Below are 17,510 nucleotides of genomic sequence, written 5' to 3' on the forward strand. Positions count from 1 at the left end.
AAACAAGGCTGAATGAATGTGGTAAATCATTCCATCAAGTTGATGGAGGAATTCAAAGTGCTTCAAGCACAGGAGACAAGGGGGCTATTACTCGGCTTCTTAACCCATAACGTAGCATCCAAAGTAAGATTACTCCCTCATCTATCAAAGGAAGGTGAAGCCCTGTGTGTTTGTGCATGTTCAGAGCACACATATGCATATGTAAGAATATTTTAAAAATTCAGTAAAAGTAGACTGTGAATATTAGGCAAAATTGAAAGTATATTTTTAGATGTCATTTTTTTTCCTTTTTTTTACTAATAAGCTCTTCAGAGAGATTCTAATTTACATCTCAGATTAGAAAACTGTTTAAACAGACTAGGTTGAAACATATGAGAGTGTCTGTAGATTTTCTGCTGTTTTGTTCTATAAAAATAACATCCTAGAAAATGTATCTGAGGAAGGCATTTAAATTTTGTTATTAGTTTAGATAAAGAAAAAGAATAAGAAAGCTCCCTGAGTCACTGAACTTTTAATGGCCTATTTTTTTTTGTATATTTCTAAGTATGCTTAATCAGAGGAGAAAGGAAAGTGTTTTTGTAGTTCTTTTAGAGAAATATGTATTTGTCCATTTATAAAATTAAAGTTTACAAAATGAAAATAGTTTTGGCTTCACTAAAAATATAATGAAGTAAGTATATGTATACTCCATATGTATAAAAATATGCATACTTTATATGTATAAGAATATTTGTTATAAAGTATATTATACTTTATAATAAAGAATATTATACTTTATAATAAAGAAGTTTCAATTTGGAGCTAATTTGCAAATAAACATATAGAAGAATGTACACAGTCCCTTTAGATCACTTCCACGCCAGGTTATGTAAAATTTCAACTTGAAACTAGAAAAAACAGAAATTCACAGTTTAGGCAAATGGCAAATAAACTGCAAAATTAAAAATTAGAGACAGTCAATTCATTAAGCCAATAAACATCTTAAATGAAGGAAACAAAATAAAGTCATTTATAATAATTCATAAATAAATAATTGCATGAAGCAAATTTACATGTGGAACTGATCTCTTAATCTGCTAGTAATTTAATCTCTACCTCACTTTTAATGCTATAAAAATATTAGCTATTGGCATGACTACATAAAAATATTTCTTAAACAGTGAGGAAATGAGTCATTCTGTGCCTATGAAAAGAGGTCAAGGAAATAAAGCTGAGTAAGTGGAATAATTAATAGTCTCTTCCTCATGTTTTTTCCATGAGGAAAAGACATTTTATCTGACCACAAGTAAAACTACTCAAAATGCATGTTATTATTTATAATGTATCCAAGACTAAATGCTTTCTAATCTCTTTGGCATCTAGTTCATGAAAATCGTCAGCAAATGGTAAAACGATCCAACTTTCCAAGTTACAAAAATCTAAAGTTATGGATGTCCTGGAGAAGCCACTGAGGTCTTCAGCATCAATAAATGGCCCTATTTCTTTTAGTAATATTCATATGAATTATGTAATAATAAATTCCTAGAAAGTGGAAATTTTACTCTAGGTAACAATAAAATAGCTCATTTTATAAGTGGCTTGTGTGAGTGGTTCAAAGATGAAATTCTTACCCATCAGAGAGAACTTCATTGAATTTTGGACCCATTCTGTTGCGGTTTATGTATATCTAACATGTGATGACCTCCTATGTTTTACAGAGCAAAACATATTTGTTTCTCCTCAATACATTTATTGAACAATTCAGAGTCAGTAAATCATACTAAAAAAATTAAGGCTTTTTTAATATTATAAAAATTTACTTAGGCAGTTACTTTCACAACCATTGATAAGGAAAATAGTTGATTAACATAGCTACTTCAGCAATTATTTCCTTCCAAAACTGCATCTTACAGTGTTGTCACACGTAATCAAAACATTCTCTAAAATATGGAGTTTCAATTTTCCTATTTGAGGTCAAGCATAAATCATGATAACTGTGATCTTATGAATTATAAACAGATAATATTCTAATTCTGTGGTTTACAATATGTATATTTTCCCATCTATAAAATCAAGCCATATACCCACTAGCTAATTTGACAGTACTAATGCTTTCATGGAATATTTACATAAATCAAGTGCTCCAGACACACCGTATCTCACTTAACTCTGAAAAGAAATTTATTGTACCCACTAATGCCAGACTCTGCTAAGTATACAAAGATGGTGAGAAGAGAGAGATTTTCCCCAGAAGAACTGTGCTGAGCACTAATGAATAAGGAGACATATGTATCCCAGGTAAGGAAAGAAACTGAAATACATGGGAAAGGACAGAGGATGTTTGAGAAAAGTGAAGTTCAGTGTGATAAGGTGCAGAGGGAAAAAACAAACATTAAAGCCCATTTTATAGCAGTTGCCCACCATAATAGGCATGTCACGGGAATCTTATAGTAAGAATTTTCTGAAGTATTACTGCAGCCTCTCTGTCTCAAATGATCATTCATATAATAATAAGAAAACAATGCCTTAAGAATGTTTCACCTGGGCTGTGGCTTCACATGCAAAATCTATCATCTACTTAAGAAAGAGTTCTGTGATTCAGTGAAATTTGTTCTCCAGTGTTATGAATCACAGCATTCAGGTCAACATCATTATTTCACAGGCTCAGAAACTGAAAAGTCACATGAATGGATAGTTAGGGAGAATACTTAACAAGAGACTTTTAGATATGTCAAAAGAACCTAAATTTAAAGGATCAAAGTGAAGGAGAGGTTATGTGTTACAGATTTTATAAAGTGAATACTCATGGCCCACATACAGTATGTTAACATTATCAAAATATTGAAGTTTCTGGTGGAGGGGTATGGCTCAGTGGTGAAGCACATGCTTGGCATGCACAAGGTTCTGGGTCCAATCCCTGGTACCTCCATTAAAAAAATTGAAATTTCTTAAAAAAAAGAGGTTTTCACTCTATGCACATCTACATAGTCACATGAGATACCAACAGATTCAGATTTGTGATATACGTGTCAATGACTTGTACTATTAATTAACTTGTATAATGTCAATCTAGGATTTAAAAAAGAAAGTCATTTTTGAGGACAATCCTAAAATTAAAATGTTAAACAGTGAGAAATGTGCAAAAGGGAATATATTCCAAAAATTATTTCCACAAATGGGAGAAAAGTGATGGCAGTTGTTTTAAAAAGATGTTTTGTAGGAAAATGATCCACAAGGTTGGAAGCTAAAAATAAAACATTAACAAGAGAAAATCTCAAGACGGCCAGTTTGCTGACTACTTTATTACTTTTAGTGCTCTGTCCTTGAGAGTACCAAAGTAAGAACCTTCTGTACAAGTCTGTTAACCACTGGAAATCTTGAACACTGCCCACCAAGCAGAATATGTGGTAAAATAAATGTTTTATGGCCTGAAGCAAATTCCCCTATGTTTCCTGCTTCATCTTAAATTATTCCTGCTTCTAAAATGGCAGGAGTCACCAATGAGAGAAAGTTTTCATATTTTTTATGATAACAAATAAAGGAAAGAGCCTTTAGGGAAAGTTAGAATACATATGAAGAAAAAAATGTGTACAATGGTAGCAGAGAGACAGAAAGAAAAAGGGAAGTTTTTACATTTCATATGGTTTATTTCACGTATCTGACATTCCGTAAATATTTACCAAATGATTATGTCATTTTGGTACATTTAGTCCAGGACTGAAATACACTACCATAAATTAGGTATTCAGTGGTTAGTTCCAACTATATGCTTACGTTTCCTATAACTGGAAAAAATTGAAACTATAGGGTTATCTGTATCATATATTTAATTTTTGGTAAGCAAAAAATTAGATAAATTCCATAGTAACAAAAACGTGCATATGAAACTATATGCAAAGTATGAAACCTGCTAAAAACTGTGTCGAAAATAGAAGCACATTAAGCAATTTAAGAAAAACCAAGAAACAAATTACACATGAGAGAGTTAACACTAAATCTGCATCGATGCACAAATTTTCGGGGGATAAACAGAGAAGTGCAGCATAAAGAAACAGAAAGCTTAATTATATAATTTGTCAATTAGTACCACCTATTCCACTAAATTTAGATTGAGGGTGAAGATCAGCAATGTTTTTAAAATCCAGAAAGCTCTAGAGAACTTGGAATATATTTGGAAAAGTTAGAAGACATTGAGTTGTTTTTGAGGCTCTAAGCTGTATCATATTTTCCCTCAGTACATATATCTAACAAACTCCTAATTTTAGTCAAAATTCCTACTTATTAAAATCATTTCTTTTTAACACTCAGGATGACAAAAACAATATTACATGTCTACCTACTTCTTGATACACTAACTTGTTTTTTTATATTTATATTTTGAATGCACTTTATTAAACTCTTCCTAGATTCAAAAATCTATTACAGTGTTTTCATTTTAAAAAAATAAGGAGCAATTTTACTCAGCATTAGTACTTCTGAATTCTTATGCCTGCAAAGCCACTGTTCCTTCAACTAACAGTGACTTAAATATTATGTCTAATAGAGTGAAGGCAATAATAGCTTTTTAATATTAAGATTTAAAAATGCTTAAAAGCTACTGATGATTAACACTTTAGGCCACAGTGATTCTCAGCATACAAATTCATTTGGTATCTATTCTTAACATCAGTGTTTTCTTAAGAATTATTGTGTTTTGAATGATTTAAAGTGGTAGGCAGCAAATTACATTTAAGAAGTCCAAGCCGAAAATGACACAAACATATAATTAATTTCTCTGCAAATGTCTCCAAATGAAGTCACTTGTTTTACTACAGATGTGTGTAGTAAGGAAGTTACAGGGCTAGTATGAGGCACATGATAAATGTACTCACGAAAGAAAACAATTTTTAATTTAGTAGACCCTATCAATCTAGAAAGCCTATGAATATTTGCCATTAATTCAGTATGCTGAAAAACAGATAAAAAGGAGAGTGCCTACAAGAAAAAAGCATCATGTAATAAAGCACATTCTATGAGTATCAAAATCGATTATATTGTCCATGATCCCATAACTATCATTTGAAGGTATACGATGAGTTCACTGGTAGTTTCACATTCCTAGGGAGAATATTAAAATAAAAACTTATTTTCCTTTGTAAAATATACATTAAAAAACTTTAAAACTGTTAGGATATTGGCAAGGTCTTTTTTCTGACAGCAAAACTATCTTAAAAACTTGAAGATGTGTTAAGAAGTATTATCAGTGATAGAGAAAGACTGTGCATATTCATAGCCAGAACATACTACTGTTTCATATAAATGCATGTTCTACAGTTTATGTAGTTCCACCTTTTGCCTTCCATCATCACAGTTTTAACTTACCTTCACCATCTCTTAGACTCTTCCTAGACATTCAGCTCAGATCAATATACATCTATAGGTTGTCTAAAGCCAATGTAACACACACACGACTCCAAGGAGTTTACAGTCTAGTACTGGAAACAAGTAAATGGAAACATAATTTCCAAACAACAGGGCAAATGTTGGAATGAAGATTTTGGGGGCAGGCCCACAGGAAAACCAGAAGTGGGAGCCCTGTATCGACCTAGTATGGTATCTCAGGGAAGGCTCTACGATGGTAAAATTGTAGTAATAGTAACAGATGGGAGGGAGACAGACAGATGATGGACAGGTGGGCAGAAAGAACTCATGACTAGTGAAAAAAGAAATAGTAACAAAAATCACAGGTCAACTCAACTTGAGACATCAGTTGTAGAAAGAGCTCCACCAAAAATTCCCATGAGACTCATTATTTCAATCACATTATCGGTCACGTTCTCTTCACTACCATCTCTGGGCTTTTGTGTGTCACTCCCAACCTGTCTTCACCAAGGTTCTTCAGGAAAATTAAGCCCTAATATCCTGACATCCACTGCAAATCACAAAATTTCTCTCTGATGCATTTCAAGTGAAACTAGCCATGTATACAGCATCCATGAGAAAGCTGAGAAACAAGCCGCTGAAATCATGTTTTATAGGGCTTCATTCTTTCACAGAACCTTAGTGGAGAATGGCTGCTTAACTCAAACAATGAATTCTTATCTTGAAATATTCCTAATTAAAACTCAAGTTTGGCCCACTGATGCAATTGTGTTGTTCCACCTGGTTTAGTAATAATACTTGATAACAAATTTCAAAATAAATAAGTATAAAGTTGCTTTAATGCTGCTATCTCTCAAATATGCCTGGATTTTGGCAAGTTAGCACCAGAAAAGATTATCATTTTCTCATTAATAGTCCATATGCAGATAATCTAATTTACAGAAATATTGTATTCTTTCTCCCTGAGGGTTCAGCAGAGCTGCTTCCCTGTTGAATGGAAAAATGTTTATATAATAAGTATTTTCACTTTTTTGTAAGACTGCCCCCTCTTCACTTAGTTTTTCTCCAAGCATTTCTTTCTGATCAATTATTTAAATGTCTAATTTTATTTATTTTCTTTTTTGATAGCTTGTTAATTGGGTCTTTTGTGTAGTTATGTTTTCTACGGAAACAATCCTTTTCATGACACTGATTATTTGATACCGATGTCAAAAAAGATAGTCAAAGTACCTGATCTATATTGACAAAATTTTAAAATATTAAATTAAGTTGAAAAAAGATATGGCAGGGCTCCTATATCCCAGTTTAAATTCACTATTTGAAAATACGAATTTGCATCCACCAGCACAGATTTCCAACATGCATGTTAAAATAGCTCCAGTTCTTCATGAAAGTACTTCATGAAACAGGGCATGAAAATACACATTTTTGCCTGTGAAAGTGAGTTAGACTGATGCAAATGAAATGTAAATAGGAAACTTTCACAGCTTTGCACACTCGGGGCTTTGCCTACACTTTTGAAACAATTGCTAGTACATCAGTTGATAAGATTCACTGTTATTTCTTGGTTGATCAAATGACCATGTGTTTTTTAATCCAAAAAATATTCATAATAATCCTATATTGTTGCTGCTCCATCACACTAACAAAAATGACACCTGACCCTGAAGGCATGGAGAAAGATAAACTGTAGACTTTCAGGAACCGAGAGAGAACAATTCAAATAATTCTCTCTCTCCTCTTTTTTTTTTTTAATGTACTGGAAAATAAATTAACACTTACCTGTGGTTTAAGAGTAAACCATTCGTATTTCCTTTTTGTTGAATAAGCTTAATTTTTACTTAATATTGTAGGTTTTTAAAATATTTATATGTCATCTTTTAATGTGATCTAGAAATATACTTTGTTCTGTGATTAAAATCTAGTTCATATGTTGAGCAGGAATAACAAAGCCACATAATCATATGTTACCTTTTTCAATATGCATCCTTTTCGACTCATGTCCCATGTCATGACCAGCCAAATCTCCCTCTTTGGGCCCAGGGAGTACGTTTGGTGATAAACCCATCAGCATCTGGTTCATGGACAACCCATTCTGATGGACAGCTGTCAAGCCAGAAACAAGAAAAAAGACAAAACCACAGCACACAATGTTTAAATAACTTATTTAAACACTTTTGGACTCAGAAGTAAATAAAATGTAATGGTCTAACTTTAAAATCATAATCTATCTCTAAGTTAAACATTGGGAAAATTGATAACTGACAATTTTCTGAAAAGCAGAAAAATACCGAAAATGAGACTACTTGATCTTATTTTTATGTCACATAAAATATGCATATTTTTAATGTCTGAAATACTTTTGAATTGGTCATACTAATACAGCCACTACCAATGACGTATTCAAGCTTTATCTAGTGTCTCTCCTGAGTGTACAGCTTTTCTTAACTCTGAAAGAACTACAATCTTAGCATTAGAACACTCTTTAACATTGTACACTAAAACATAATTTTGAAAAATACTAGTGACATGAGAGGGCAAACAGAGTTTTTAAGAAGTTTAGGCACTGAAATAACTATTTCAATATTCATATTTTATTTTAATCCATAAAGCACAAAGTTTCACAGATATCAAAGTACTTTTCTAAAAATTGGATTTGAACTCAAATTTCAAAATGAAAGTGCCCAATTAATATCTGCTAAATGGTTGGATGATCAAAAAAAATTCCTTTCTTAAACTCTTAAGAGTACCTGTCACTTCTGAAATGATAACGTAGATAATCAACACCCTTATGATTTTCACAATCCAGTCAGTAAGTTTCTTAATAAATTGGCCATAAGGATCTTGGTTTTGTGCAAACATTTTGAAGAAAAGTCATTCCATAAAGCCTTTACTATCACTGGAATAATGTAGATTTTTAAAATGTATATAAAATAATATATAAGACTGTATTAGGAATTACCAGTTGGAAATCATCATAGTAAGAATTGTTTCAGTGAAGAATCTTTAGTGAATGATTCTGAAACTTGTGAAGGGAAAGTTTGATGAAGAATAGAATATTTATATGGTTTTAAGATACCTCTTAACAAGATACTTTATCTACAAAGGTTTGAAAAAGTTTTTAAAAGTAACTGTCCAGGAGAGAAATCTGGTAGTCACCACCTGAGTCAAGTGATAATTATCACAAGTATTGGAGAAATATCATGTCTCCTGAAATAACCCACTGAGAAGGACAGTGTCATGTCTGTGCCACTCCTGTCAAAAATACATAACCTAAGTCAAATGATGAGAAAATATCAAAAAAATTCCAAATCTAGGGACATTCTACAAAGTAAATGGCCTGTAGTCTCCAAAAATATCAAGGTACTGCAAGATAAAAAAGATTGAGGAACTGTTTCAGATTAAAAAACATTAAGGGCATATGATGAATAATTCCAACCTCTGATCCTGGATTGGACTTTCAAACGGGAAAGAAGTGCCTCTTGTTCTTAAAAATATTAGTGAAGAAAAAAATATAAGAGGAAAAAACATTAGTGGGAAATTTGGTGAAATTTGAATAAGGTATGTCGCTTAGAGAATAGTACTATATTGATCTTAATTTCCTGATTTTAATCATTGTAAATGATTAAAAAGAAATAAATTCCTTGTTTGTAGAAAATAAACAATGGCGTAGAGGTAAAGAAGCACAATGCCTGGAGCAAGGACGCTAAGGTGGCCTTGTGTCCTTATCGGGGTATCTCTTCCAGAGGGATCAACTGAGTGAGTGAAACTGGATGATGAGTACTCAAGAATTTTTTATTATTTTTGAAATTTTTGTGTAAGTCTAAAATGATTTTAATGTAACACATTAAAAATAAATGTGAATACATGATCACGTGTATATGTATATACATGGATAAATATGGGTGTGCATATGTGTAGTATATGTGTGTGCATGGGTGTCTATATATTTATTTCCACACGTGCAAAAATAATTACTGTGTTTCTATCAAGAATAAAAAATATATGATTAAAAATAAATATATAACAAAACTCAAAACTTTCCCTATTTGTCCATATTTCCATTGAAGAAGTATGAAAAATAAATAATTCTCTTTTTCTAGGACACTACCTTTCCAACGGCAACATCTTACAAAGGCAATGGAAATGAAACTAAATATTCATTAAATTTCCCATTCTAGTGTGAGCATGGCACAAATGCATTCAGAAAATATTTTATTTGAAAAATTATTTGAAGTAGTGGGAACTGGAGTTTACCAGCCTCAGAAATATAATAGGTTTGAGAATGATTATCCAGTGATATATCCATTTTTATTAACAAACATTTACAACCATCTCTTATAAACTTATGGAAATATGTTTTAGACAGGCCAAATAAGTATTCATATTTAGAATTATGTTGAGCTATATAATTGTCAATGATTATTTTAAAAAATACATTTATTTCATACAATTCAACCTAATATTTAAGTTATCTACCTCTACAGTATAGGTATTGAGAGTTTCTGCTCTATGCAAACTTTTATTTATAACTTATAAAGCTATTTTCTAGGAAAAGTTTTCTCTATTATGAAAATATTCTCAACAACCAAATAACTTCAATAAATTTTGTGTACTTAGATAAAGTTTATACTGTAAGCATGATTTTATAAAATAATAACTAAATCCTGTAAACATTATGGTAAGTATTGGTTTTATCAACCAAGGTAGTCACAGTTAATATGCTCATTTTATTGGTAAAACAATATTAGATTCTTGTACAGACACTCAATGACCAGTTAACAGAATGGCATTTTAACTTGACTCCTAATTTTCTTCGCAGTGAAGACCACAATTAAATATCTGCAAATGTGATCATGAAATAAAATATAACCCTACTTCTTCAATTTTAATAATAGTAACAGACAACAATAACAGTCAATAGCATTATTGACTGTGACTAATTTAAATCCTAAAATTTAACCAGTTTCAAACTCTACAATCTATTGATCATCTGAATGACTATCAAATGCTTATTTAAAAAGTCAATTGATTTGAATTCTTTTTCTTTTATTCCTCTTTGTAGATATCTTTGTCAAGACAACAATGAATTTTAAAAATTAGAGAATTTTTTAAAGTGGCAGAGATGAGATTAAAGGAATGAAGATGAATACTCCATCAACAGTCTATGTGGTTGCTAGATACTTGAGAGTTGGAGGTGTTTCCTTCAGAAACTAATCTAGAAGGTTACTTACTTTCTCTGTTTCATAGCTCAAATCTTTATGTGTGACATCAAAGAGAGGGCGTTTATATCAGAACCTGTTAATGTAGTACCATACCTCACGATATTGCAAACTGGGAACCATAACTTTGAGAGATGGTTATTGCTACCGAGCTTCAGAACATGATACATCTGAGATCCATTTGGAATGAGGGCATTTTGATTAGAAAAGCCAGCTGCACCTAATAAAGTTTAAAACGGTGACAAGTGGAAGGATGAGACCTACGGATTCGGTCAGAAGAGCTCTCAGTCCGGGCTGGGGAGCTGGACACGCTGCTGCTGCGATGCGACGATGGGTGGCTGCCAGGCCTTCTGCCCTCCTCGAGAGATGGGGCAGGGGAGGGGCTGTCGGGAACCCGCTCCTACGGCACCAAGGGAGGAAGAGGGGAGGAAAAGACATAAATACACTGCACCTTTGCTTCAGGAGTGTTGGTTTTTTCCTTAATACTCTAGACATGGGAAGATGAACACATTTTTTCATCAACATTGAACTGTTTTAAAAGACACCTTTTATCTTGAGCCAAGCCCAAATAGGGAAAGACTAGAAAGGCAAGGTTCTAGAGCTGAGCATCACTATATAAAGGGCAAATATCAATCCCCTCTTTGGATTAAAAAGAGAGGCCAAAAAAGACAACCAGTTTAGAATTCATTAGACAATAAAGAAGTAACCGAACAAAGCAGGTTTTAATTCTAGATAATTATCAATTAAAAAAAAATCTTGAAATATATCCCATTGCTTCAGCAAGTGTCTAGGATCATTTAACACACAAATTATCACCATGACAGACCATGATAATAACACCAGAGGGGTTGTTAACAACTCTTTCATTATGGCGCTGTTCTGGGTATAGTTGGACGGTCACATTTTAAGGCATCATGGAAGTCTATTATGATTTAACATTGGAATAATTTTCTTTGATTCTAGTAATTCTCAGATTCCTAGCTCCAGTGCAACCACACAAATATATTAGGGGAAATTCATGCAAAATGTATTAGTTGTACCCCAGGGAAACCTGGTGTCATGTTTCCTGATACTGTTCTATGTTAACACTCAGGTCCCACCTTGTACCTTCCCTGTTAAGCCCTGCACTTTCCCCATGAGACTAATGTGCAAACATACTGTATAACTGTCTCCAATGAGCTATTACAAACGGAGTTACAGATTAAGAAATAAGATACTCATTTGTTAACATTTTCCTCTTGGTGCAACAAGATATTTATACCTTCAGATATCAACACACACAGGCCTTGGAGAACTGTCTTTTCAATAATTCAGAAATACTGGGAAATGTAAGTAATCTGATACATGATACATCACAAATAACAGGTAAATGATTCCTTATTGGAGTGCAAAGATGCAGATATTTAAAAAGCAGATATTTGAAAAGAAAGAAAGTTCTAAAATGGAATTCGCCTCTAGGAGGCTGTTTTCAAAATATCAAAGGCTAATGTAATAGGAAAACAAAGCCAAGCTCAAGGCTTGATACTAACAGAGAAAGGGGGTAGCTTATGTCTTCAATCTCAAAAGATCCTTTAGCCTCGTGATGGTTTACAGTTCTACTTTGAATTAGAATCACCTGGGAGATTCGTTAAGCGCTTATGCCTGGACTTCACTCTCAAGAGAGTCTGGCTTTACTGAGTATTATGAGTTGAATTGTGTCTCCTCAAATGAAGTCCTCACCCCCAATTTCTAGGAACGTGAGCATTTGGAAACAGGGTCTCTGTAGATAAAATTAGTGAACATGAGGTCATACTAAAGTAGGGTGGGCTCTCCATCCAACCTCACTGACGTCCTACAAGAAAACACGGTGAAGATACGAAGGAAAAATGTCATGTGAAGATGAGGCAGAGCTCGGAGCTCTGCAGCTGCCAGCAAAGGGCTGCCAGTCACCATAGGAACTCTGGAGACGCCAGGAAGGATTCCACTCAGAATCTTAGCAGGAGCATGGCACTGCTGACATCTTGATTTCAGACTTCTAGACTTGAGAACTGTGGGGGTACAGATTCCTTTTGTTTTAAGCCACCTGGCTTATGGAGCCTTATATACTGAGTCTGAAGTAAGGCTCAGACATTGGTGTTTCTGAAGGCGCTCCGAGTTATTTTAATGTGCCTCCAAGACCGAGGACCACGTGTCTCATACCCTTTTAATTTTTCAGTCCTGCACATTGGCAATAAACATCTTCAACAGATATACTGAGGATTCATTCTTGAGGATCGTGGCAAATAAAATGAATAGAAGCCCTCTTCCAAAACCCATACATAAAATGGTTTCCCAACATATATTCCATGGAATAAAAAACAGCCCCATAAGAAATTTCACAATAGTTTGCAAGATCAAACAATATTGTACCAAAAGGAAAGGAAAAAAAAAGGCAACTAAATTCTACTCCCAAAGTTGCAGTGCATAATTTCAAATCTATGTCTTAAATAACATGAAAAAATGAACACATTATCAGTTATTTTTGAAAATTAAATAAATTAAATGAGCTATGATTCTAAATGGTTCTGTAGTTCACATGGCAAACAATGACCTAAATTTCTAAGAAACAAACATATATATCATGATTTAAAAGAGTAGGAACCATATCTGGATGCCAAAAGTTACTTCCTGTCTTCTAATTATAATTTAAAAGTACCTTGAATTATAAGTCTTCTTTCTTAATATTCACCCCCACCTGAAAGCATGAAGCAGCTTTACTACACATTTATTATGTGTTCAGTTTGATGAGTTTGGTAAGATCTAGACCATTTTCATTACCCCAGAAAGATTTCTCATATCCCTTTCCAGTCAATTCCTCCCATCCTCATAAGCAACCACTTTATGAATTCCATCACCAGGAATTAGTTTGGCTGGTTCTAGAATTTCATAAAAATGGACTCATATAGTACATACTTCCTGGTGTCTGGCTTCTTTAACACAACAAAAATTTTTTGCTATTCACTCAAGTTGTTACATGTATCAATAGTTTATTCTTTTCTTATTTTTGAATATATACAACTGCAAAAATATACTACAATTGTTAATCAAAATGGCAAGAAGATTCAAATCAAGTCTCTGCAATCACTAATCAAAGGATAATCTTGGCTTCTGTGTAGCAAAGGCTGACGCTTGTATCATTTTTGGAGTATCTATGTATTTATTATAGAGAATGAATTTATAAAACAGTATAGTAGAACTCCTTTGTAGTCTATATAAATGTATGAATAAGTTATCCTATAGTTAACTGCATACATGACCAGATATACATCATATAGAGTCTAATCCTGATTTCTCAAATTCTGATAAAGAGGCACACAAGTTTGTCTAAACTTTAAAGATAGTTCCTAACACAAATAACTCAACACTTGGATAACACGGAAACACATAGTATATGTTTTGGGAAAAAAATTGCTATATTTTTATGCAAATAAAATATTCTAAATTAGCCATTCTATTTTCTTCAAATTTCACTCACATTGATGTTGATTCATCAATATGTTTTAATATTCCTCTTAATAATTATGTAAGTGATCATATTTGCAGTGGCCCATGTTTAGCCAAACAGAGGTAAAGTGCAATCTTGAAATAAATCAATCCCTCTAAAATCATTTTGCAAGTCTGGGTTTCCTATCATGATAGATTTCTCAGTGACATTAATGGAAAGCATGAGAAAATGATTTTTTCCTGACATATTTAACTCATAAAACACTTAAATATTTAATGCATAAAATTCTGGTAACAATGGCTATGCCTTTAAAAGCAATTATTTGTTTATTTTATTTTCCACATAAGTATAACACTTGTTTCATTAGTCAATGTTTTTAATTGTCAAAGTTTTCCTTGATGATTCTTTTTGTTCAGGTATTATTCACTTATACACTTATACATTCAAAATACTCTAAAGGTAACACAATAAACTAAGTCAAAAATATATTAGATTTAAATCTTAATGTAAAATGTCTTAAATCACAATTTTAGCTTTAGAAAATATAGTAGAAATTATAGTATTTATTTTAGCTCTAGCTTATTTTTACTTTAATTATATTGTTTTGTCTAAGAACAAAGGATACAAGGACAATATTTAATGCACTTACTTAATTTTTTAATTTATGCAAATTTTTATGCTTTAAAAGCTTAAGTATTCAATTGAAACTTTCTATAAATTGAGACAGCACATTCAGTCATTTCACTTAATGTATAATTTCAATCTTTGAAACATAATGTATTGTTCTTTGAAGAATTTCATTAAAGTAAAATCCATTGAGCAAGTAAGATTTGAATACATTGTTGCACAATAAATTAATTTATTTCAACAGCTTAATTCTTTTATATGCTTGCCTTTCCAGAGTACGTTATAAGATGGAGAATAATGGAGACAGTAAAGAATTGCTTAGGAGAGAATCTCATAATTATTACTGAAACAAAATAGATAATGAGTTTTATTCAGACATAATAAGAAAGAAGCAGTTCAATGTCTACAGGGAAACTATGTAAACTGGATTTATCATTTCATTTGTGTGAGACCCTTTAACCTCCAAGATGGCCCTGAAGTAGGACAAAGAGGAAGAATATTTAATCTAATATTTCAACACACTGCTTTATAGTCCTGCATCATAACTCCAGCAATCAATAAAACACAATCTTTTGCAGTGTTCCATCTTTATAAAACTAGCCACAATAATAAATGAAAATTTAAGAGGAATACACTCTCACAGGAAAAAAAAAAGAAAGGTCTTACTAATAAACTAATGGTAACAGAATAACAATAAAGGGAAAGCTACATTTATTGCCTCTGGATAAACCAAAAAGTATTGGTCTCCACCATAATTCAGAATCAAAGGTGGAATTTAAAATGATGAATTCTCAAATTTTAAAATAAAAAGTATAAAATGGTCAGCACTACGCACATAATTAAACATTAAAAAAATGCATTGTCTCAGCTGCTTCGTCTCCACCACAAAATGCATTATATTTTATCAACTTAAAATATTTTCTTGGAATCTCAATAATCACAGCTAATTTCTCTAAAGGGTTATTTCATTTAGCTTTATCTTTGACCTCTTTTCAATTATCTTCATTTTCATCTGTTTATCAGTTAGTGATACCCTTACTGAAAATGCTATAGAAGGGGGGAGAAGATATTCTAATGTTAAATGTTACCCTGACATAACTTTTAACTTGCAACATTGAAGTTGACTAGCACTTTATAAAACCTCAACTCCTGAGCTCTATGACAACACAGAGTTAAATTCATTTGTTCAAAGAATGTTTGCCAAACATCTAAGGTTTGCCAATGTTCTAGGCCCTGGTTACATATAAGTAAAAAGAACTGACACAAACCCTTCCCCCAAGGGAGCATATATCACAAAGTAGTAAATACTGTTAGTGAAGGTCCGGAGTCAGATACACAGATGGTGACATCCAGATTTTCTTATTCCGGAAAAGTGAACAGAAAGGATACATCATAGGATTGGAAATTCTGGATTCAGGAAAATGTTAAAAAAGTACTGTTGGAAAACAAAACAAATAATCCTAATCTATTTGCATCTGGTAGGAGATCAGGCAGTCACCATCAAAGCCCGTTAACTCAAAGGTCTAATTTGAGGCTTCAAGGGATATTTACAGAGCTCTTTTTATTTGTTTTGATAATGATACTCAAGAAATACTCAATTTTGCTAAATGGGAAAACTGGTAGAACCTGAGTGTGATCATAAATAACTTAATTTTATTCCCCTACTGTCTCTTCAGACTTTGTTCAGTGTTGGTAAGGAACTATATTTTCCCTACATCTATATGAAAATTCAAGCAGCCTAGTAACTTTCCAGGTTACTATTTGGTAATACAAAGTCCTATTGTTACTTTTAAGCAGCAAAATACAGTCTTGACTCAGAAGGATACCTCAGCCTTATGTAATAATAAGTATTATCATCTTAATTAAAAGAGAAATCCCTCCTTTCCTACAGTCGAGGAAGAGAAGAGACTAAAGGGAAGAGAGCAGATAGAAAAAGGGAAGTTCTGACTTGCCAGCATTAACATTGGCATCACTCCGTTGATGGCAAATGTATAAAGGCAATTTTTTTTAATCTAGTTAAGACACTGTATATGTTTCTTAGAGGCCACTAACTCTATGAACAGCTCAAAGTCCCTTGATGAGTCTAATTTGTCTCCATGTTCCTCTGTCCTCTGAATTTCTGGCATAATTATATCTGGATGCTTGACTCAAGTTGATCTGGGGGCAACAGTACTCCATAGATGGTGCTGTGTGTTTCCTTTGGAAGGGCATTATGTCCGCTTGATTGAATTTTGTGATGCTGGCCACCACTGATAATCTTGTCCTAGATTCATCACTTCATTAGGACTTGCAGTTTGGTGAATTCTAAATATATCATTCTGTACTCATTTATTTGCTAGAAGATTTCTATGAACAGAAAGTTTCTCTCATGCATTATTTGGTTATCCTGAGGGATAGTCTCCAGGGGAAAGGCAAGAAAATGCTTGATGCCACCCCTTCATCCTTTGTTTAAACCTTTATTTGTCCTTTATAAGAATCAATTCCCTAGAATTCTCCAAAGGTGAACAAGGAGTTTATATTTTAGCATTATTATAAACTCATGGATCACTTTATAAACTCATAAATGTATGTCATGGATTTTAATACATTGATTATGGTATCCTTAACAGTGGTTGTGTTTTAATACTTCTTTTCCTTGCTGGCATCCTCTCTTCCTATTTAATGTCAACACCCAAATAAATATGGAGAGAACATACTTAACTGTTTTTCTAAAACCAAGTCAACTTTATATGAAATAGTTTTTTCTTGTTAAAAAATTCCATTTAAAAGTGATGCATGCATTTAGAATTATTTATGGTTCCCTCCAAATAAAGTATTCTGTACCCAAAAGCAAACATGAGGTACATGACATTGTTCTA

The 17,510-nt window shown here is 32.7% G+C and overlaps 1 protein-coding gene across 1 annotated transcript in view; it reads right to left on the reverse strand.

Annotated features, from left to right (window-relative positions):
* The window catches only part of DACH1 (dachshund family transcription factor 1), a 393,411-nt gene that overhangs the window by 97,211 nt on the left and 278,690 nt on the right, over positions 1–17,510 (reverse strand). The window contains exons 5-6 of the mRNA XM_006210279.4: positions 10,827–10,962; positions 7,312–7,446 (exon numbers count right to left, since the gene is read on the reverse strand). Of these exons, the coding sequence (XP_006210341.2) occupies positions 7,312–7,446; positions 10,827–10,962 (271 nt within the window). The remainder of the gene's footprint in view (positions 1–7,311; positions 7,447–10,826; positions 10,963–17,510) is intronic.

The sequence above is a fragment of the Vicugna pacos genome, chromosome 14 (genome assembly GCF_048564905.1).
Source record: "Vicugna pacos chromosome 14, VicPac4, whole genome shotgun sequence".
NCBI lineage: Eukaryota > Metazoa > Chordata > Mammalia > Artiodactyla > Camelidae > Vicugna > Vicugna pacos.